Source organism: Lepidochelys olivacea (genome assembly GCF_965140295.1).
Source record: "Lepidochelys olivacea isolate rLepOli2 genome assembly, chromosome: 16".
Classification (NCBI taxonomy): Eukaryota; Metazoa; Chordata; order Testudines; family Cheloniidae; genus Lepidochelys; species Lepidochelys olivacea.
Genome location: NC_140426.1, coordinates 17620501 through 17639306, shown reverse-complemented (window position 1 = coordinate 17639306; position 18806 = coordinate 17620501). Strand labels below are relative to the sequence as shown.

Here is an 18806-nt window from a genome sequence, read left to right as displayed (position 1 = left end):
CTCTTACAACCAATCATGCCAGCTTGAGTGGTGATTTGTCATCATGTATAAAAGTGGGACGTGGGTGGAGAGATTCTTTCATTTATTTGGATTTTACAGCACAGAATCTCATAATGTTAAACACTTTGCTTATTTTTAAGCACCGAATGCTCAAATTTTAACCATTCTATTCGCTACACTAATTCTAACGATATATTTAATTGAACTATCCAGTTAACCCCCCAAATCCAGCTCCCCCAAACATCAACCGTCCCTCCCCAAGCCCTGTGAATAAAGATGGGCTTTGCAGCATTTCCAAAGAGTGAAAGTGAGACATTTGCACTGACCTAAACTGAGGAAGTTCTCCTGGATTGCCAGCCAGATACGCTCACCCACTGAGCCACTCAGCCCTCATATTTGATCATTTTAAAGAGGAATATCTTTCATTTTTAGATTTCAGAGTAGCAGCCGTGTTAGTCAGTATTCGCAAAAAGAAAAGGAGTACTTGTGGCACCTTAGAGACTAACCAATTTATTTGAGCATAAGCTTTTGTGATGCATCCGATGAAGTGAGCTGTAGCTCATGAAAGCTTATGCTCAAATAAATTGGTTAGTCTCTAAGGTGCCACAAGTACTCCTTTTCTTTTTTCATTTTTAAATGAACCCTATTTGTTCTGTAGCATTAGGCATTTGAGACTGGTAGTCAGCACCCTTCAGCCAGCCAGGACATGCTTTCCCCTACAGAAATATTCCTGACCTTTCCTGAAGCGTAGGAGAAAATGGTGAAAGTAGAATGGATTGTTTATCAGCTCTAATTTAGCACTGCTCTTCCTTGGTGCAGCAGACTCTTCCACCGTGTTTCTGTTTTTGGAGAGCTAATTGCTAGACGGATACATGTTGGACAACTTGTGTGGAAATGATGAAATCTGAAGAGGCTGTGAGGAGTCTGGTACGCTTCTCATGAATGCAGATCACTGTGTGTTTTAGATATGCAGTAGCCTCTTCTGTTAGCAGTTATTCGTGTATCGATATGGAGAAGTGGGAGGGGGAGAGAGGTGTGTAGTGTATTTCTTATAATAGTTGGCAGACTCACCCTTTGATGCTGTGCCAAATTGTTGGTGCAAGTTAAAACAGAAGAACTTATGCTATACTAACCCAGTGTTTAGGAGACTGAGAGGGTTAATGAATTAAGTTTAGGATAAGAAGAATTCAGGGCTTGTAAATCTATCAGCTGAACTGCAGAGAGAGGTATGGTTAAGAGGCTTTCCTTTAAAGATGAATTTCCTGGGTGCCAGAGCACACCAGCTGTATTACCTCACAATGCCTTTTGGATGGGTGGGAACCCAGAATAAATATAACTCCACTCTCTATTGCTGCTTCTTGTCCGTTTAGGTTTGAGTAGCAGAGTTAAGTGGAATAAGGGATACAAGAAGACATGTGGTCTTTAGGAATAAAACCTGGGCCCAGCTAAGTGCCCACGGCTGTGCATGCCTGCTGCAGATGCAGGATTACAGCTGAACAAGGCACAGAGCTCACCTCTGACATGACCACCCATCCGCCCTGCTTTAGAGATTATATCTGATCATCTTTAACTGAAAGACAGCAGCTCTCCACTGATTTAGGAGCAGCAGTAAGGAGCTTTCTGTGTCAGGTTACTGCCAAGTGAAACACTGCAGACAGATAGGAGAGATTGTCATGCGTCCATTCCCCCCAACCGTTGTAACAAAGCAATGAATTGACATTACTGCTCAGGAACTCTGGGGGTGACATGCCTGGCTAGAGGGAAACTTGGCATGTGCAGGTGCTGTGGAAGTTTTCCCATGCATCTCTGCTGATACACCTCGACCCTGGCCTAAAACCCCTAGTGAACCTTCACCTGTAATTACCAGTCCTTCTCCCCCAGATCTGCCAATGTATTTCAGTCCTAACATGCAACCTCCTTTTCCTGTCACAGCTTCTCTGAAACAGAAATGATCAGTCAGGCCAGAATGCGATGGTTTGGGCTGAGACTGCCAAACTCATTTCGCCTGTTCATAGAAGGACTAGCCTCCACTGTTACCACTTTCTCCCCGATGAAGTGACGCCATCATTCCACACTTAACTTTATAGATGCACCTTTCACTCTCATGTTCAAATTCCATCTCCTGCTCCCATGGCTGTAGACAAAGCCATTGGCATCCTGTTGTGAAGATGCCTTGGCATAGCAGCATACTATATGCTCTCTAGCACCCCTTACTGGCCAATATTTGCAGTGGTATTAACTCTTCCCCTTGTTGGAAATAGTCTTAGGGCTTGTCTACACTAACCGCCAGATCGACGGGCAGCGATCAATCCAGCGGGGGTCAATTTATCGTGTCTCTAGTATAGACACGATAAATCGACCGCTGAGCGCTCTCCCCTCGAGTCCGGTACTCCACCAGAACGAGGAGCACAAGCGGAGTCGACGGGAGAGCGTCAGCTGTCGACTTACCGCAGTGAAGACACGGTAAGTAGATCTAAGTATGTCAACTTCAGCTACGCTATTCACGTAGCTGAAGTTGCGTATCTTAGATTGACCACGTGCAGTAGTGTAGACAAGCCCTTACTTTTTGCAGTCTCTGCAAAATCAGCAGTAATGCTGTGAAAGTGGTCCTAAGGACCCATCACCAGGAGCTTTATTGTACTTTTGCTTGACCTACTATTAAAGACCCTCTTCTCTGAGAGAGATGATTTTTGCTGATCCTCTAGGTGGTTGCTCCGAGCAAATCTCTGTATGTTACAGCCATGGGATAGAGAACTTTGCAATTGCTCTTGTGCATTAGGTCCACCTGCTGGCAAAAAATAATACTGTGGTGTTTCTGCAAAGCTGGATATTAATTTGTTCTTTCAGAAGTTTGCCTTCCCTATTATCTATTTTTTTCCTTTTGTAAAGACACAGTAAAGGTTGGATTCAGTATAGAGCATGCTTCCTTCTGAAGACACAGTTGACTGAGGTTTTATTGCCTTCCTCTTTAGATCTGGTGCTGTATTGTGAAGCCTTTTTGACGACGTACAGAACATTCATTACCCCTGAAGAGCTCATCAAGAAGCTGCAGTACAGATATCCTTCCAAAAGTATGACACGCTTGGCCCCCGCTAAGGCTCGGAGCACTGGGCAGGGTGGGGAATGGCCTAATCCAAAGCATGTTGGCAAAGCAGTCCGCAATATATTCAAGCACACGTGGGTGGCACACGCCCTATTAGCTCCTGAGCAGGAATTTATAGTTGACAGCACAGTCTCTTCACTTCAGTGCAAATCAAATAGCAAACTCCATGGGACAAATCAAGGCAAACGTGGTTTATTGGTCTTGAGCACAAGACTGAGAGCAGGAATGCCAGGGTTCTAATCCCAGCTCTGAATCACTGCTTGGCTTTGAGCAAGTTCATCACTGATCTGTGCCACAGCTTCCCCGTCTGTACAATGGGGATACATTTACCTACCTCTTAGGTATATGATGTCTGAGGAGTGCCCCTGGACAGTGGTGGGAGATGCGATTCCCAGCATGGGTAAACATACACAAGCTAGTGTGCTAAATGTAGCAGTGTGGCTGCAGTCACATAGGCAGGGGCTTGGGCTAGCCACCTGAGTGCAATCCTGCCTGACCCCCTGGGTATTTACTCGGAGGGCTATCCCAAGTCAGTGCCGAGTCACTTCTGCAGCCATACTGCTGTATTTAGCATGCTAGCTTGAGCAGAGCTAGCATGTTTATGTTGACCTGAGCTGGGAATCACCTCTCGCAGCTGCTGCTCAGCTGTACCCAGAGAAGTGGTGTGCAGATTGATGATTGTGCAGTTACTAGTGAGAGTTAAACTCTGTCAATATTTAGACCTCCTTTCTGCCACCAAGAATGCAGCACATCAGAGAATGTCTTCTTCACACTATGATTCTGAGCTGTGCTGTTGGTACCAGTATCGTGGCTATGGCCCTTTACCTGCTGACAGAAGCATCTGTAATGAGGTTGTTCCTTGAATATTACATCTAGAATTCCCTTCCCTTGGTTCCTGTCCCATAACTCCCTCCGTTGCTACTGACACTGAGGTGCTGCACTTTAAAGACGCACAATGTAAATGCCTCATGGGTTTTAATCCTGCAGCTGCATGTCAGGGCCTGGTGTCATGCTGTCCAGAGTCGCAGCTCATCACTGCCATCTTCAGCAGAGATGATGGTCCCGCTGTTCCTGCTGTGGCTAATGGACACTGGACACAGAGCCTCTTGTGTTGAGGTCAGCAGTGAAATACTCACTTTTAGGAGGTGCTGGAAATTCAGAGCCACAATCTGGAGTTCTACCCTCCAGACTTTTTTTTTTTGCTCTTGTTTAAATTCATTTTAATTGGTTATTGTCTGCTCCTCTCACCTCTCCCTTCCCATCCCAATTGTCTGGTTGAAGAAGTCTTCTCAATCCATGTTGTCCCTCCGGACATTCCCCCCCCAGTAACCACTGCAGCCATCATCCTGCCGGCTTTGAACTGGGCAGGACTCTTTAGGTCAATCAACTCTCCTCAACAACCAGTGTTGTCTGCAAGTGACCGGAAGCACCCTAACATCTGCCTGCTGACAGAATGAGAGACTGCGTGGGGCCTTGAGCTCTGTGCTGTTACAAGAGAGACCAAATACCAGAGTGAGACCAAGGGGGGTGACAGTAACTTGTTGGACTGGCAGTTGACTCAGTTGTCACCTTAGAGATCATGGTTTCAGGGTACAACACCTCCGCCCTCTGTTAATGCACCCACCGAGTGGTGAGAAGCCCTTCCTGCTATGTGCAGCCTACACTGCTCGGTATTTCATGTCCCTCCTAGAAATTGAGTGCTGGTCTCAGGTATGGCAAAAAGCAGTGGTGCTGTTGGAAACCCTGTTGGGGCACTCCTCAGACAAGCTAACATCTGTCTGGATTGAGTTCGTTCTTTAACTTGAGGCCAACGTATGAGAAGTTCTGTCACTTCCCGGACACATTTAAGAAGCGAGTCAGCAAGAACACATTCTTCGTGTTGGTGAGAGTGGTGGATGAGCTGTGGTGAGCTTCCCTCCTGCTTTGTCTGGGGGCCTGGGCGGGAGGTAATAAAAATGGAGCCGTACCACTGTGTAAACCACATCTGTGGGGGGACTTGAAACTTCCTTCCCCAGATCAGTGAGACTGCTGCAGGGCTGGGCACTTGGGGTCTTGGCTGGGAAATGCACGTTTTCAGGGTGCCTTCTCTGGGTCTTCCTTATGACTTCAAAAATAAACAATCAGAAGGGGAATCTTTGAAAGAAAGGGAAAGTTGGCCAGAGGGTGAACTGGAATGGCCTGGATTCAGTTATGCTTGTGGGAAAAGTAATTGGATTGTGTGCTGAGGTAACTCTCCTAGATCCGAGTCTGAGGCAGAACACTAAATACATTGATTTCTAGGGACATCCCTAATGACAAGTCACTGCAGTTATCTCGGCTGCCTTGTGCTTCCATGCAAGAGTCCCTGGTTTGAGAGTGACTCAGGACTTTGGTCCCTTAGGGAGGTGGGGGAGGCGGGAAAGATTACTGAGGTGACCCGCAGTGTATACTCAAGGGAGGAGTGCAGCATAAGATGCTATTGAGCAGTCCCCAGTAGCCAGCTGTAAGTGCTTCAGTCTCTGCAGAGAGGCTGGTTGTCATAGCAGCAGCTGCGACAGAGTGAGTGTGTAGATGAGAAGGCTAGCCCACTGTGCCAAGAGCTGCTGAGATAGCTGCCCAGAACTGCCAGATTGGGGAATCTGATAGTGCTGTGTTGAGAGGCCAGGCCATTCTAATTGAGGGTTCGTGTCCTTTTCTGGACATGGGGGTGACGATAACCTTACTCAGGTGCCTGGAAGTCAGAGCAGCAAAATACGTTTTTTCACTGCTCAGTTCCGTGGGGGAAGCTCACCCTAATTTTGATTTCTGATTTTTGTCCTAATCTCTAGTGATAAAAGAGGGGAAGTCCTTAATACAGGTGCTAGGTAAATGGGGAATGTCATCTTTAATGTCTCGTCTCTGACATGTGCTCTGAGTTTTCCATCCATGTCTCAGCTTAGTGGAATTGACGGAAGAGATTCTAAAGCTGTTGATGGACCTGGTGTTCCGGCTAGTCTGCAATGGAGAGCTCAGCCTCGCTAGAGTGCTACGCAAAAATATTCTGGACAAAGTGGATCAGAAAAAAATGCTGCGATACGCCAACTCAATCAAACCTCTAGCGGCCCGGGGGGTGGCAGCCAGGTGAGGCAGCCTGCACCTAATCAAACTTTGGTCCTGTTTGTGGGACGTGCATCTGCCTGTTACTGCAAGCTGAGCAGGGCAGTGTCAGAGAGTTTGCTTTGTCCTCTGGTTTTGCAGGGGAATGCTTTTCCTGACCCTTCTTTGTTTATCTGTCCCTACCCAACACACGTGGGCTCTTCTCTGTCCAGTCTTGCTTTCTAAGGCACATGTTTCATACAGCTCCATGAGTATCCCCTGTGTGCACGTGAGGCATATACACAGTGGCTGTGTCCCATGGGCAAAGCAGTTACCCCTGCAGAGTTCGTCATCTCCCGGAGCCCTGTGAACGTTTCTGCATAGCGCTGACATACACTGAGACTTCAGCTAATGACATCCATCCCTTTGTTCTGCAAGGGAAGAGACAAGGGGAAGTCACTGGCAAACTCATGGAATGAAGCGTGAGAAACAGATTTTAAAAAGCCTTGTAGCAAAGGCTATGAGGCAGAACATAAAATTTGGCTGTCTCAGGCATAGGACACTCCAAGCCCCATCCTGAGCCTGAACGACACTCTGGTAAGCTTCTCAGGGCAGGGATCTGTCATTTTGACTTTGATCCCCTATCGTCTTGTATAAATGATCTCCCAGCACAAAAAGCTGGAAAGCAGCACTCGTCACTTCTAGATCAGAAGAGGAGAAATTGCATGTTGTTTAGACTTCACTATAGAATTAGAGAGTCGGTGTACAGAGCTCCCCCAATTGATATTTTTATCAAGATCATCACATACACAAGATAAAGAAAAATCAAGAGGAAAAAGGTCAAGCGGTTGACATGGGAGCCTGCTGTCGAAATGGTGCTAATGCCACAAGTGATTTGGGTGTAGAGTGTTTTCTTTTCCTCTGCCGACAAAGTTTTATTTTAAAAAATTCTGGTGCTGATTCTCCTCTCTGTTACACCCATTTGATGGTGACTCCAGGGGCCTCAGTGGAGTTATGGTGCAGCACAGCTGATGTAAAGAGGTGAAGAATTGGACCTCTGGCCCTCTCTTCCATTGACTTTCACGAGATAAAATGAGATCATCACTCGTTCCTCTTCCCAGAGTCTGTTATAAAGGAAGGAAAGTCAGTCATGGTTTCATTATCCTTTTCCTTTCCCTCCTTGTCTCTCACAGGCCAGGGACCTTGCATGATTTCCATAGTCATGAAATAGCTGAGCAGCTGACTCTCTTAGATGCCGAGCTCTTCTACAAGATAGAGGTACAGACACAAGATCAGGGGCTTGGGCGGCAGGGGGGAGAGGTTTTAACAAATGCTCTGATGCTGTTCTCTAACAGCTCTTAGGCATACACCTGTTGTCGCTGTAGAAGAAAGCCAGGTTTGTGTCAGGGGAGGGCTGTAAATCATGGGGAGGATGGGGAGTCCAAAGACAGATGTTTTATTTTAACTGATGATTTGTTCTTCTCTTTCCTGCCAGATCCCAGAAGTTTTGCTTTGGGCAAAAGAGCAAAATGAAGAGAAGAGTCCCAACCTGACACAGTTCACTGAGCACTTTAATAACATGTCCTACTGGTAAGGAGATGAGAGCAACAACCACTGTACAGAACTTAACCTCTAATGTCCCTAGAGCCAAGGAAAACTCTCCTTGAGCTGTGCTACCAGGCTGGGGCTGCTTGTTTTGATGGTTTTGTCCTGTGGGCTATTGCTGGGCAGTTTCACTTCCTCCTGGGACTAGACCCCTGACCTTCTGCAAAGAATCCTGAGTGACAGAAAAATGAAACCTTGCTGACTTCTGGAGACAGCTGCATCTCCAGGCTTTATCGCAAATAACACCAAGACCCTTCAGACAAACACCTTGATACATCTGTGCACATGTGCATCTTCCCTGCCTCAAACCAAAGTCAGTGCAGAAATGAGGGGGCCATTTCAAATAAACAATCTGATAAAGGGTGAAAACTGCAGCTGAAAACCAGCCTCTTGAGTAAATTGATTTCTTAGCTGTTCACATGTCCTGTGTAACAAACCAAAAGAGAATGGTGCCCCCTTTAAGTGCAATTAAATCCATTAGGATGTTAAGCAGATCCACTTTGCATCCAGGAATGATGGAATTCTTCCACACCTGTCCATTTCAACAGCAACAGGAGAGATGCCAGTCCAATAACATTCACTATGGGAAATAACCTCTCTCTCTGCATGAGAGCTTCCTTCTAGTTTGGCGTTTTTGTGAATTAAAGTATTTGCTTATGCTCTATAGAGAAGAAACGGGACAGGAACGTGTGGAACTTTTCAGCCTCATTGATCAGTCCCTGATAGATAGTAACCACTCAAGTGAAGTGATAGATATTGCCAGATCAGAATCCAGCTCAAGGGTTAAGTCGCTCTTCCTGGTTTTTTTTGTCCATCCTCACAGGGTCCGTTCGATAATTATGCTACAAGAGAAACCGCAAGACAGAGAGAGGCTGCTCCTTAAATTTATAAAGATTATGAAGGTAACAGCTCATTGCTTACGATTCTCACGCACACTGTTCAGTGAGCTTTTGTGTTGGAATGTGGGACATTTCACTAGGGGCAGCACTGTTGGTTTCTAGAGTGTATTCAACATCTCTGGAGTCACTGGTCTTCTCCCTCTTTACAGCACTTACGAAAGCTGAATAATTTTAACTCCTATCTGGCCATTCTTTCTGCACTGGATTCAGCACCCATCCGGAGGCTGGAGTGGCAGAAACAGACATCGGAGGTGAGGAAAGCAGCAGATTAAGCCCTAGCTCTGGTCTGTTATGGTCTTTGGAGATGTGATTTCTTTAAGTCCATGCACCCTATTACAGAGATGGCTTGTTTGCACCATGAATTCCATGTGTGTGTGTTATGTCCCACTAGGGCCTGGCAGAGTACTGCACACTCATCGACAGCTCCTCGTCCTTCCGGGCCTACCGAGCGGCTCTGGCAGAAGTGGAGCCTCCCTGCATACCTTACCTGTGAGTAGCTGTCCTCTTGGGGGTCACTGGTTTGTCACCTCTCACTTGGGGTGTCTCTTCACGCAGATCCCTGGCAGCCTACGCTCAGCTATGAGTGTGGGACAACCCAACATGAAGAGTGCAGGATACAACCCTTATTGCAAGCCTTCCATGCTCTAAAACTTGAGGAGGAAAATGCTTCCCATTCCTGGGTATCCAATAACTGCTTTCAAGCCACACTGCTGGGAGCCGGAGTGATTATGTACCAGTTCCCTGTGGTGATTCCTGCTTTGCAGTCCCACAGCTTTCTCAAACATGCGTCACTGTGTACCTGGGCCCTTCAGGCTCTGGAGTTCTGCTGGGACTGAGAGGCTGCAGTGCCGGGACTGGAACAGGTCATCACTTGGTTGGAAACGGCAAGGATGCCTGGTTTGAGGACTGGTTTCCCGCTGGCCCTGTGGCTGCGCACTCCCAGTGTCACGTGGCTTTGGGTTTCCTTAGCCACTGTTATCTGAAGATCCCAAAGTACTTTACAAACATTAATTAACAAAATCTCTCAACTCCCTGTGCTTTCAGCAAATGGGGAAAGTGAGGCGTGAAGGCAAATCAGTGAAGGCAAATGGAAATCAAGGAGTTGGAACTCTCAGAACAGACCCCTAGACTAGACTTCCCTTCAAGGTTGTGTGCAGAAAAAGAGGAGTTTCTCCATGAGATGTTAGAAGTTAGTGCATTTCCCATCTCATGAGACTGAGCTGATTCAGAGCTGCCCATCTGCCAGACCTGTCACTGCACACTGGAAGTGTTGGTAAATTAGAAATCCTCTTTGCAAACATGTATCCCCTTTGTCTTTTTTCAAAGGCAGGATTAAAGTTCTCACCTTTCACTGCAGGGATCCTGTAGTCTGGATGCCAGATTCCTCATGGGCTTCCATAGGCTTTACCAGCATAGGCCCAGCCTGCCCTAGGTCCCCAGTGGTGGAAAGCTTGTTGGAGAAGAGAGTGCAGTGGCACAAAGTAGCGGATCTGTTCAGGACCATTGGAGAATGACAGAGCCCCAAAAGGAACAGAGCAGAGGAAGGGAGGCGCGGCCAGGGTGGATGGAAAACATGATTCAGTGCCTTCCCCTGGGTGGCTCTAGCCCGCAGGGCACCCAGCGAATTGGAAAGCTCTCATCCTTTGCAGAAAACCTGAGGGAGTCTCAAACCGCTACTCTCTGTCCCCTCTTCCAGGGGTGATGCCAGCCCACACTTCTTGTGCCAACTTCATATAGTCTTCTCCCAGTTTTCAGATGCATTCAAGTAAATAATTTTTCTCTGGTGCAGAAACTGGTTCCCAGTATCACTGGTTTAAGTATTAATGCTTCATCTGTAGGATCCTACCTCTGCACCCATGATGTCAGGAGCTTTGAGCCCATGCACTTTTGAAAGGACTGACTTCCTCTGATTTCAAAGGCAGGAGCTAACCATGGCAGCAGCACTGAGCAGCTGGGTTGATTTTTTTACTTGCCTTTCAGCTGGCTCTGAAGTGCTTGTGACTAACCTGGAGCTCTGTGCTTGTCTTCCCTCCTCCCTGCATGCTCCACCCTTCTCTCTTCCAGAGGCCTGATTCTGCAGGACTTGACCTTTGTTCACCTGGGAAACCCAGATTACATTGATGGCAAAGTGAACTTTTCCAAACGCTGGCAACAGTTTAACATCCTGGACAGCATGAGGTGCTTCCAACAAATGTAAGTACAGCCATCTGCCTGGCCTACAGCGATGAGCAGGGACTCGGAGCTGCCTTTGAGGTGTTGTTCTAAACCAGTTTGGAACGAGGCATGAGGAATGCAAAGGATGCAATGCTGCTGCAGCAAAGAGGAAACCTGGCTAGGAGAATGTAGGCATTATAGTCAGGGATTTATAGGACAGACTGAGAATCTTCAAGATGACAGAAGAACTGTTAGGTTGCTTTTAGTCTCTCATTCTTTTGAATTCACTTATGATCCCTACAGTGTGTTTGCCTAGTACATTATCCAGCCTTTGTTTTAAACGTCCCATGCAGAGAACCTTCCATCTCTTCTCTTGTCTGCTGTGATTTATTCTTTATTGGGTGGATGGTAATTGCCAGGATTATTGTTCTTTCCCTTTGTAAAAGATCAGTACCACATTTGCCTCTCCTCCACCAATATACTGGTATCTTCAAGCAGATGGTCCTGTTGTATAAATTTCGAGAATTGGAACGTAGAATGTATTTCAGACCAGATAGTTTGGGATTGCCCTAATTAAGGGGTGGTTCTCGGGGTAAACTAGCTGCAATGTTAATTGTAGTGTTCTCTCTGGTTTTATAGACATTACGACGTCAAGAGAAATGACGATATAGTCACATTCTTCAATGACTTCAGTGACCATTTGGCTGAGGAGGCCTTGTGGGAACTGTCTCTCAAAATCAAACCTCGAAACATAACGAGGCGAAAAACAGACAGGGAAGAGAAAACCTAGGAGGAGGAGGGTGTGAGCGAGGAGAATCGCTCTGCAGATGCACCGAGGGCAGCTATGAGACTGGAGTAAATATTTGTACCTGTTACTGGATGACGCACTCTTCCTGTCCAGTTGGTAGCAGTTGCTTGCTTCCTGGGTCTGTGAATATTGGATTCTCTCAGCAGAAGAACTGTGAATGCGTGTGTGTCATAAGACAGCAACAGCCAAGGAAAGAGATCAGCAAATGCTCATTCCACTCTCCTTCCTCCACCTCCCGTGTCTCCATGCCATGAACCAGCTTTACACTTAGGAAGAGAGTGCAGTGGAAGGAAGATCCCTGTAGGCGTGTTACTGGTTTGCCAATTGATGTTTTACATGTGTTCCGAAATACTCTTGCTTTTGTCTTCAAGCCCCAGGGGGCAGCAGCAATAGCTTAGCATCCATGAGCTGCATGTCTGTGGCTCTCAGGGCGCCAATGCAGCAGACACGAATCGTGGAAGCCTCTGTTACCTTCTTGCCTCCCATTCACTGTGGTCATGAATCGCTTTCTCCCCAAGGAAGACGGGGTTGCAGGCGCTCTCTCTGCCAGAGAAGCTCTATTTTGGAAGCGTTTGTGTGTGTTTACAGGGTTATTAAATCTAATTGCCCCAGATCTCTCTGACCTTAATGGGAGGAAGGCAACCACCACAGATATGGAAGAGGCACTGAAAACATGGGCAAGGAATGCTGTATCCAGTCATTATCATGTCCCCCATCACCTCCAAATCTCATTATTTAAAAAGATGGTCACTCTCCCAACTCTGGGAAGGACTAGCCAAGGTACTGTGGCTCAAGTGTCGTGTGAGCCTGTATCCCTTAGTGATGGTACTAGCTACTGCACAGTAAATACTGTAGTATATAAGACTGTCCATTTGTAAATACTAGTATTTAGATTCCACGGAGGGCGGGGACTGATGCATGTCAAAATGCCAATGGCTTTAAAGGAAAACAAGTGCAAAACAATATGTATAAATCCACAACTAGTGAAAATGTCTTTCCGAGTGCTGGAATAAAGGAGGCTTGGGGCAGCTGTGTCTGGAGCAGAGTACAGAGGTGACATCTGGAGCCAGGAGGAATATTTCCAGAATTTTAAATGCTAAGGTGCAAAGGAAAGGGCATGTGTTCAGTGCTAAGACTGGTCATCCTCTCTCCCTCACCCACCTCACTTGGGGTTGTTGCCAGAACTGTTTATTGAACTCCCTCTGCATAACCTTTGGTGCTGCATTTTGTGATCTTAGCATTGGAAAAGACAGAAGGCAGCTTTGGAGCTGGCAAAGCTCTGTCCCCAGTATAGTCAAGATTCAGTGGGACACAGGCAGCCCTGCATGTCACGGGGAGTTAGCATGTCATGTACCATGTTAACCCTGATCTGGTCCGTGTGCCTTATTCAGTTTCTCTACCCCTTCTCCCCATGGTTGTGCCCTCAGATGAGCAGTCCTTTCCACCAGCGCAGCTAGGACTGGCCAATTCACACAAAACCTTTCTGTCCTTCATCAACTGTTTACAGTGCTGGTCATATTTTCAGGAATATGTTGTAGATTTTAATCAGCCTTGCAAGGCCTATTTTGGAACTACTTTGCGTAGTTTGCCTGACAGTGAATCACTGTGTTTTATAGCGAACTCTAGCAAAACCCTTGCAGCTTCTCGGGATGTAAGTCTTAGGGAGTGTATATAGGAGCTTCTCCCAGCAGCATCCTTAACTTCCTTATCAAGAGCCATTCAGTGTTTGCTAAGCGTACCTTGTTCTGAGTGAATCAGAGTTACAAAACCCTTCCTTCTTCACACTTATTGCAGAGTCTTTCCTTGTCCCTTTTGTTAAATGGCAGCTTTGACTGACAATCTGTGTGACACCAGCTGGAGTCACAACCCATATTGTTTGGTTTATAGTATTATTTAAAGCTATACATCTTTTTTAAAGAACACTCTAAGCAGAAGATAATGGGCTTGTCTCCACACAAACCTGCACCTGTTTAACTGAAGGTATGTTTTTAAACCAGTTTGGGTAGACACTTCTATTTCAGTTTGAGTGGCTCATGTCAATTTAGCTTAAGTAAATTCTTTCCTGGCGTAAGCTAACCTGAAATAAGAGTCTCTACGCAGACTATTGCTCCAGTTTAACTAAATCCATTTTTAAAGTGGTGTGACTTTCTCGGGTAGACAAGCCCACAGTCTCCTAGGCGCAGGATTAATTTTCTGTGCATATGCAGCATTCTTGCTTGCTCCTGACATACCTCTACTTGTCTTTGCCATGTTACAGGCCGAACCATTCCGAACACGAATGGCTAGCTAGGGAGAATGCATGAAACGATTATTCCGTCAATGCAGCTGTATTTCATATAAAGGGAATATAGGGGGGACCCAGACGCCAACAGACTGTTCCTGGCTGGATCCATGCAGCCGCTAGAAAGGGTAGTCTGAACAGTCCGAGAGGAGAAGCCTCTCAATACTGAAGGCCCTGAATCTGAAAAAGAGAGAAATTTAACAAGTTTATAAAGCTAGATTTGTTGTTTATGTAGCTAATCTGTGTGTGTTATCGAGCTGGCTACTTTGCATGGTAAAGTCTTTGCGATCTGTGAAACAGCAAATACAATCCACCTCTTGTGCAAGATCCTCTGCTGTTTGGTTCTGAACATGTCACTTTATTATTTAAGGTGTGTGCTGTAGCATAGGTGATTTATAGCAGTATTTTGTGTGGTTGTGTTGCTAAAATTGTCCTTTCATTTCAGTGTGTTCCAGCGTGGTTGTGTGTGTGTATGTGTGTGTGTTGTGCCCCTTGTGGGTTAAAGTCTGAGACTGGCACTGTCCACCTGTTGGGGGGGCGGGGGAGAGACCTCAGCAGGCAGACGCACCTCAGTGGAAATGCACCTTGTCCTAAAAGCTGCCCCACAGATGCTCACGTCTTTTCTGGCCTTTCCGTGTAACTGTTTCAAGTCCCTGCCTTGCAACTAAACTGCAGACAAGACCCCTCTGAAAGGAGCACAGACGGAGATAAGACTGCCCATCCACATACAGCCAGCTCCTAGTGAAAAGCAAGCCACTGGTGTGTTTGCTGCTTGCTACATGGCTGCTGTGAGATCATTGCTTGACTGCTGGCTGTGCAAATAACCACCTGGGAGAGGGCAGTTGATTGACAGCTGCTGCTGTGACCCGAATCCCATCAACACAGTACCTCCGGCAAAGACAACTCTGGAGAAGAAAAACCTGGGACTTGATAATCGCCCTGTTCTGTTGGTTCCCTCTGAAGCATCTGGCACTGGCCACTGTCGGAAAACAGGATACTGAGCTAGATGGGCCGTTGGTCTGACCCAGTAGGGCCATTCTTATGGCTCTTTGAGGACATCCCTGTGTGATACTCAGAGTGCTGGCTTTCCTGTCAATTTTAGGTTTGTGCGTGTTGTTTTGATGAGTAGTGGGGCTGCCTTGGCAGAACTGGGGTGACTCACTTTGTGGACAGGCAGTGGAGCAGCAGAATGAGCAGTGCTTTTGGGGAGGGGCACCAGAACGTTCTCATCACATGTACAAACGAGCTTCAGTAACATCTTGGTTCCCTGTCAGTGTCAGGCCTAGCAGTTCTGTGGGTGTGAAGAGTTCACTCCTCTACTCTAATACTTCCCTGTGATCAGAAGCCGGGTGCTTCAGCTGTCTGCAGAACTGCAAATGTAATGGTCAGTCACACCTCTTGCAGGTAGAGTCCTTAGACCATTTCCCCTCTGGGAGGAGTGGGTGATGTTAAAGCATTGACTGAACAGTCAGACAGAGGCCAAATAAGAGATGACGCCAGTTTGTACATTACCGCTGTGATGACAGCAGATCTATCTGGAGTTGTGGAAGGGAGCCCTGTGTTACCTGAACTCTGCCAAGCCACCTGCCAGCCATGCTGACCCCAAGTCTCTCCTGCCATCCCAGAATGTTACATTGTATTATCTATTTACCACTAAGCCAATCCTGATAGTGACAACCTCCTGCAAACATTTCAAACCTGTAACTTTTATATTAAAGCAAAATAAATACCGATAAAGAATCCAGCCTAACGATCATGTTTACAGTGCATGCAGCAGTCTGCGGATTAAAGTGACAATCGAATCCACTTCTGCTGGTGTGGCCTCGTATTTTCTGTGTTTTTCCTCTGTCTGGGTCTCATTCTTCAGTTGGCCTTCCGTTTTCTCCTGGTAAAACACACACACATCTCAGAGCCAGAACATTTTTCTTCCCCCTCCCTCCCCAGCTCAAGCTTATTCATTGGCACAGAATTAGGGGTGCTTTCCAAGGAGCCCTCCATGAGGTGCCACTTACCCCCTGAACATCCATATTCACATAGCCAATAGGAGGAGGGGATCCACGATAGAACACGTGAAGAAGGATGTGTGTATGTTGCAGCGTAGCTGTGAAAGTGGCGCTGTGACACTCTGCACAAGCCTATAAATAATTGCTCCTAAGGCATGGATTGCTGATAATGTGGTGCTCCTGCTCTATTTCAGTCCTGGATAAATTTCAAAATTCCACTGGAAATAATCTGCATCTGCCAGATTGGAGTGTAGGATGCTCAGACACTGACCGAGTCGCATACCAAAAGCAACGCTAAAGACAGATGGTCTTACAGGGCGTGACACATGGTATGCCACATCAGAGCTGGCTGGAAAAAAACACTCCCTCTGGCAGTCAAGAGTTGCTGCTTTGGGAGAGGAGAGAGAGAGAGACCCTGCACACACAAACTGTGTCTCTGTCTGCACCATAGTCAGTATAGTGTGTGTGTTCATTTTACCCTTACTATAAGGCAAAGAAAGGATGGCCTAATGTTTTGAAGTACAGACCTGGGAGTCAGCTCTCCTGGGTTCTATTTCCAGTTGTGTCACTATTTCATTCTGTCCTTCTGCAAGTCATTTCACCTGGCTGTGTCTCACTGCCCACAACTAAAATGACTACTCTAGAGGGAGGGTGTTAGGCTTGCTTCATGAAGCATTTGGAGATCCTCTGATGGAAAGCACTATAGGAGCGTCAAGCATTGTCTGTCCTAATCAGAATCGCAGCCCATTTCTATGCATGCCTCATTTTTCTGTTTAGAAGTGATCTGTTCTTCAGACAACGTAATAATTTTTGCTTCTCAGAGTTCGCTTAGCCCCTTGTATTTCATGCCCAAATGGCTGTGTAACATGAGCTCAGCACTTTTAGGCGGTTGCCATGTTCCACTGCAGAAGTGGCCACATTTCAGTGATGGGCAAAGGAGATCTCTGTCTTATCCCGTAACTTCCTCACAGAAATATTGATACTCCCACCTTCTTGTCAACTGTTGGGAATGAGCCACATCCACCCTAATTGAATTGGCCTCGTTTTAGCACTGACCCTCCACTTGGTAAGGCAACTCCCATCTTTTCATGTGCTGTATATTTATACCTGCCTACTTTTTGTCACTCCATGCATCTCATGAAGTGGGTTATAGCCCATGAAAGCTTATGCCCAAATAAATGTTAGTCTCTAAGGTGCCACAAGTACTCCTCGTTGTTTTTGCTGATACAGACGAACATGGCTACCCCTGTTGAGAGCTCATTGACATTTTAAGGGCTTAATCCTGCAAGGGGCCAAGTGTTCTCAACCCTCACTGACACTTCGTGGGAGCTGTGGGTAACACCTGGCAGCCTTGAGAGGTGATGTGAAATCTTGTGATGAACCATGCTGTAGAAGTGCATAGCAGTAGTGCTTCCCTAGGGCTGAAATATGCTCTTATTTCTCTTTCAGGTGTTTCCCTCTTTGCTTTCAGTTGTTAGCAGTTAGGTTCACTCTGACACAAAGCTGCTGCCTGGACCAGGATCCCATTGTGCTAGGGGCTGTCCAAACAAAACAAAGCCAGTCCCCCCACCTCCCAAAGAGCTTAACATGTAAGTATAAGACAAGAGACAACAGGTAGATCTAGACAGATGCGGCGTACAAGGAAACAATGAGATGATATTGGTTGGCCTAACAATTAGTGGTGTCAGCACAGCGGCAAACTCCATGGGTGGTGGTGACTGGGTGATTACCCAGTGCAGGCATGTCATCGTTGCCAGTTTCTCAGAGTCCTACATCTGAATGTCTAAAGTGGGATTGAAAGGGGATACAGGAGATGTTAACAAACGACAAGGGCAGGACCTGCAAGGACCTGGTCTCTGTTTCTAGGCCTAGGGCCACATGATGACTGTGTCACCTTTTGAACTTTTTTTTAGTCTCTGCTAAGGATCTCCAGGTGCTCTCCAAACAACTCAGCCTTACAGCGCCTCTTCCACAGGTGGGAAAACTGGACCGCTGAGAGTTGTAGCAACTTCCTCAGTGTCGCCACAAGTACGGCACAGAGCTGGAAAGAGACCCCAGGAGTCCTGCCTGCTAATGCAGGGGTTGAGCGGGATGATGAGGGCAGTGTGGGAGCTTTAAAGGCTATTCAGCCATTAGAATTGTGGGTGTTTGTTTTTATTTTATTGTAATAATCTAGAGGCTCCCAGAGTTTGGGCGAGACCCTTCTAATATAGTTTAAAATAAGTGCTGCCAAAAGCAGATGGGGGCAGCCTCAGCCCTCTGTCAGATAATGGAGTCGTTTGTGTTTACCACCTGTGTTAAACTCAACGAAATAACCTCCTTCCAAGCGCATCTCTGAAAACTGCTTTAAGAGAGGAGAGAAACATGCAAACCTGAGGGGGCTGCTGTTTCCACGGTGATTAATAGCCTTTGTCTCTCACCTTCCTACATACAGGTGGTTTAAATAAGCAGCCTAGCCAGGGAGGAAAAGTGCTTTATCCCAGCTGGCAAAGAGAAGCCATTGGGGTGGTTCAGGGGGTAGCTCTGCTGTGTACAGGCCGGGCCCTGGTGGTTTGCAGATTCTGAATAATGAAGAGGTAAAGTTCCTGTTCTGTTTGTGTAAAGCCTGGACCGCAGGACTATGGGGTGGTGACTTGGGAGGCTGCCTAATACGCAGCTGTACAGGGCCGGGGATGCAAAGCTTCATAGCAATGGCTGGAGAGTTTTGCCTTCTGGGTGGTACAGGTCAGCGGAGTTAGAATTATCTTGATTTACAGGGAGATATTTGTTGCGAGTGATGTGAACAATCCTGCTTTACCTGCATTAAGCTCTTTGGAGAAATTGCCAAAAAGATGCTTGTGACGTGCCACTGAACACTGTCTTCCCCTTTTTTCCTGCAAGTACTTCGGAACACGCTAGC

At 46.7% G+C, this 18806-nt stretch overlaps 1 protein-coding gene across 1 annotated transcript in view; it reads left to right on the top strand.

Moving 5' to 3' along the window:
* RAPGEF1 (Rap guanine nucleotide exchange factor 1) overlaps positions 1 to 16163 on the top strand; it is a 120608-nt gene extending 104445 nt beyond the window's left edge. The window contains exons 17-26 of the mRNA XM_084649744.1: positions 2973 to 3051; positions 4910 to 5008; positions 6017 to 6202; positions 7351 to 7435; positions 7653 to 7747; positions 8586 to 8664; positions 8811 to 8912; positions 9053 to 9150; positions 10726 to 10854; positions 11455 to 16163. Coding sequence (XP_084505870.1) covers positions 2973 to 3051; positions 4910 to 5008; positions 6017 to 6202; positions 7351 to 7435; positions 7653 to 7747; positions 8586 to 8664; positions 8811 to 8912; positions 9053 to 9150; positions 10726 to 10854; positions 11455 to 11605 — 1103 coding nt within the window. The 3' untranslated portion in view covers positions 11606 to 16163. The remainder of the gene's footprint in view (positions 1 to 2972; positions 3052 to 4909; positions 5009 to 6016; positions 6203 to 7350; positions 7436 to 7652; positions 7748 to 8585; positions 8665 to 8810; positions 8913 to 9052; positions 9151 to 10725; positions 10855 to 11454) is intronic.
* Positions 16164 to 18806: the final 2643 nt, after the last annotated feature.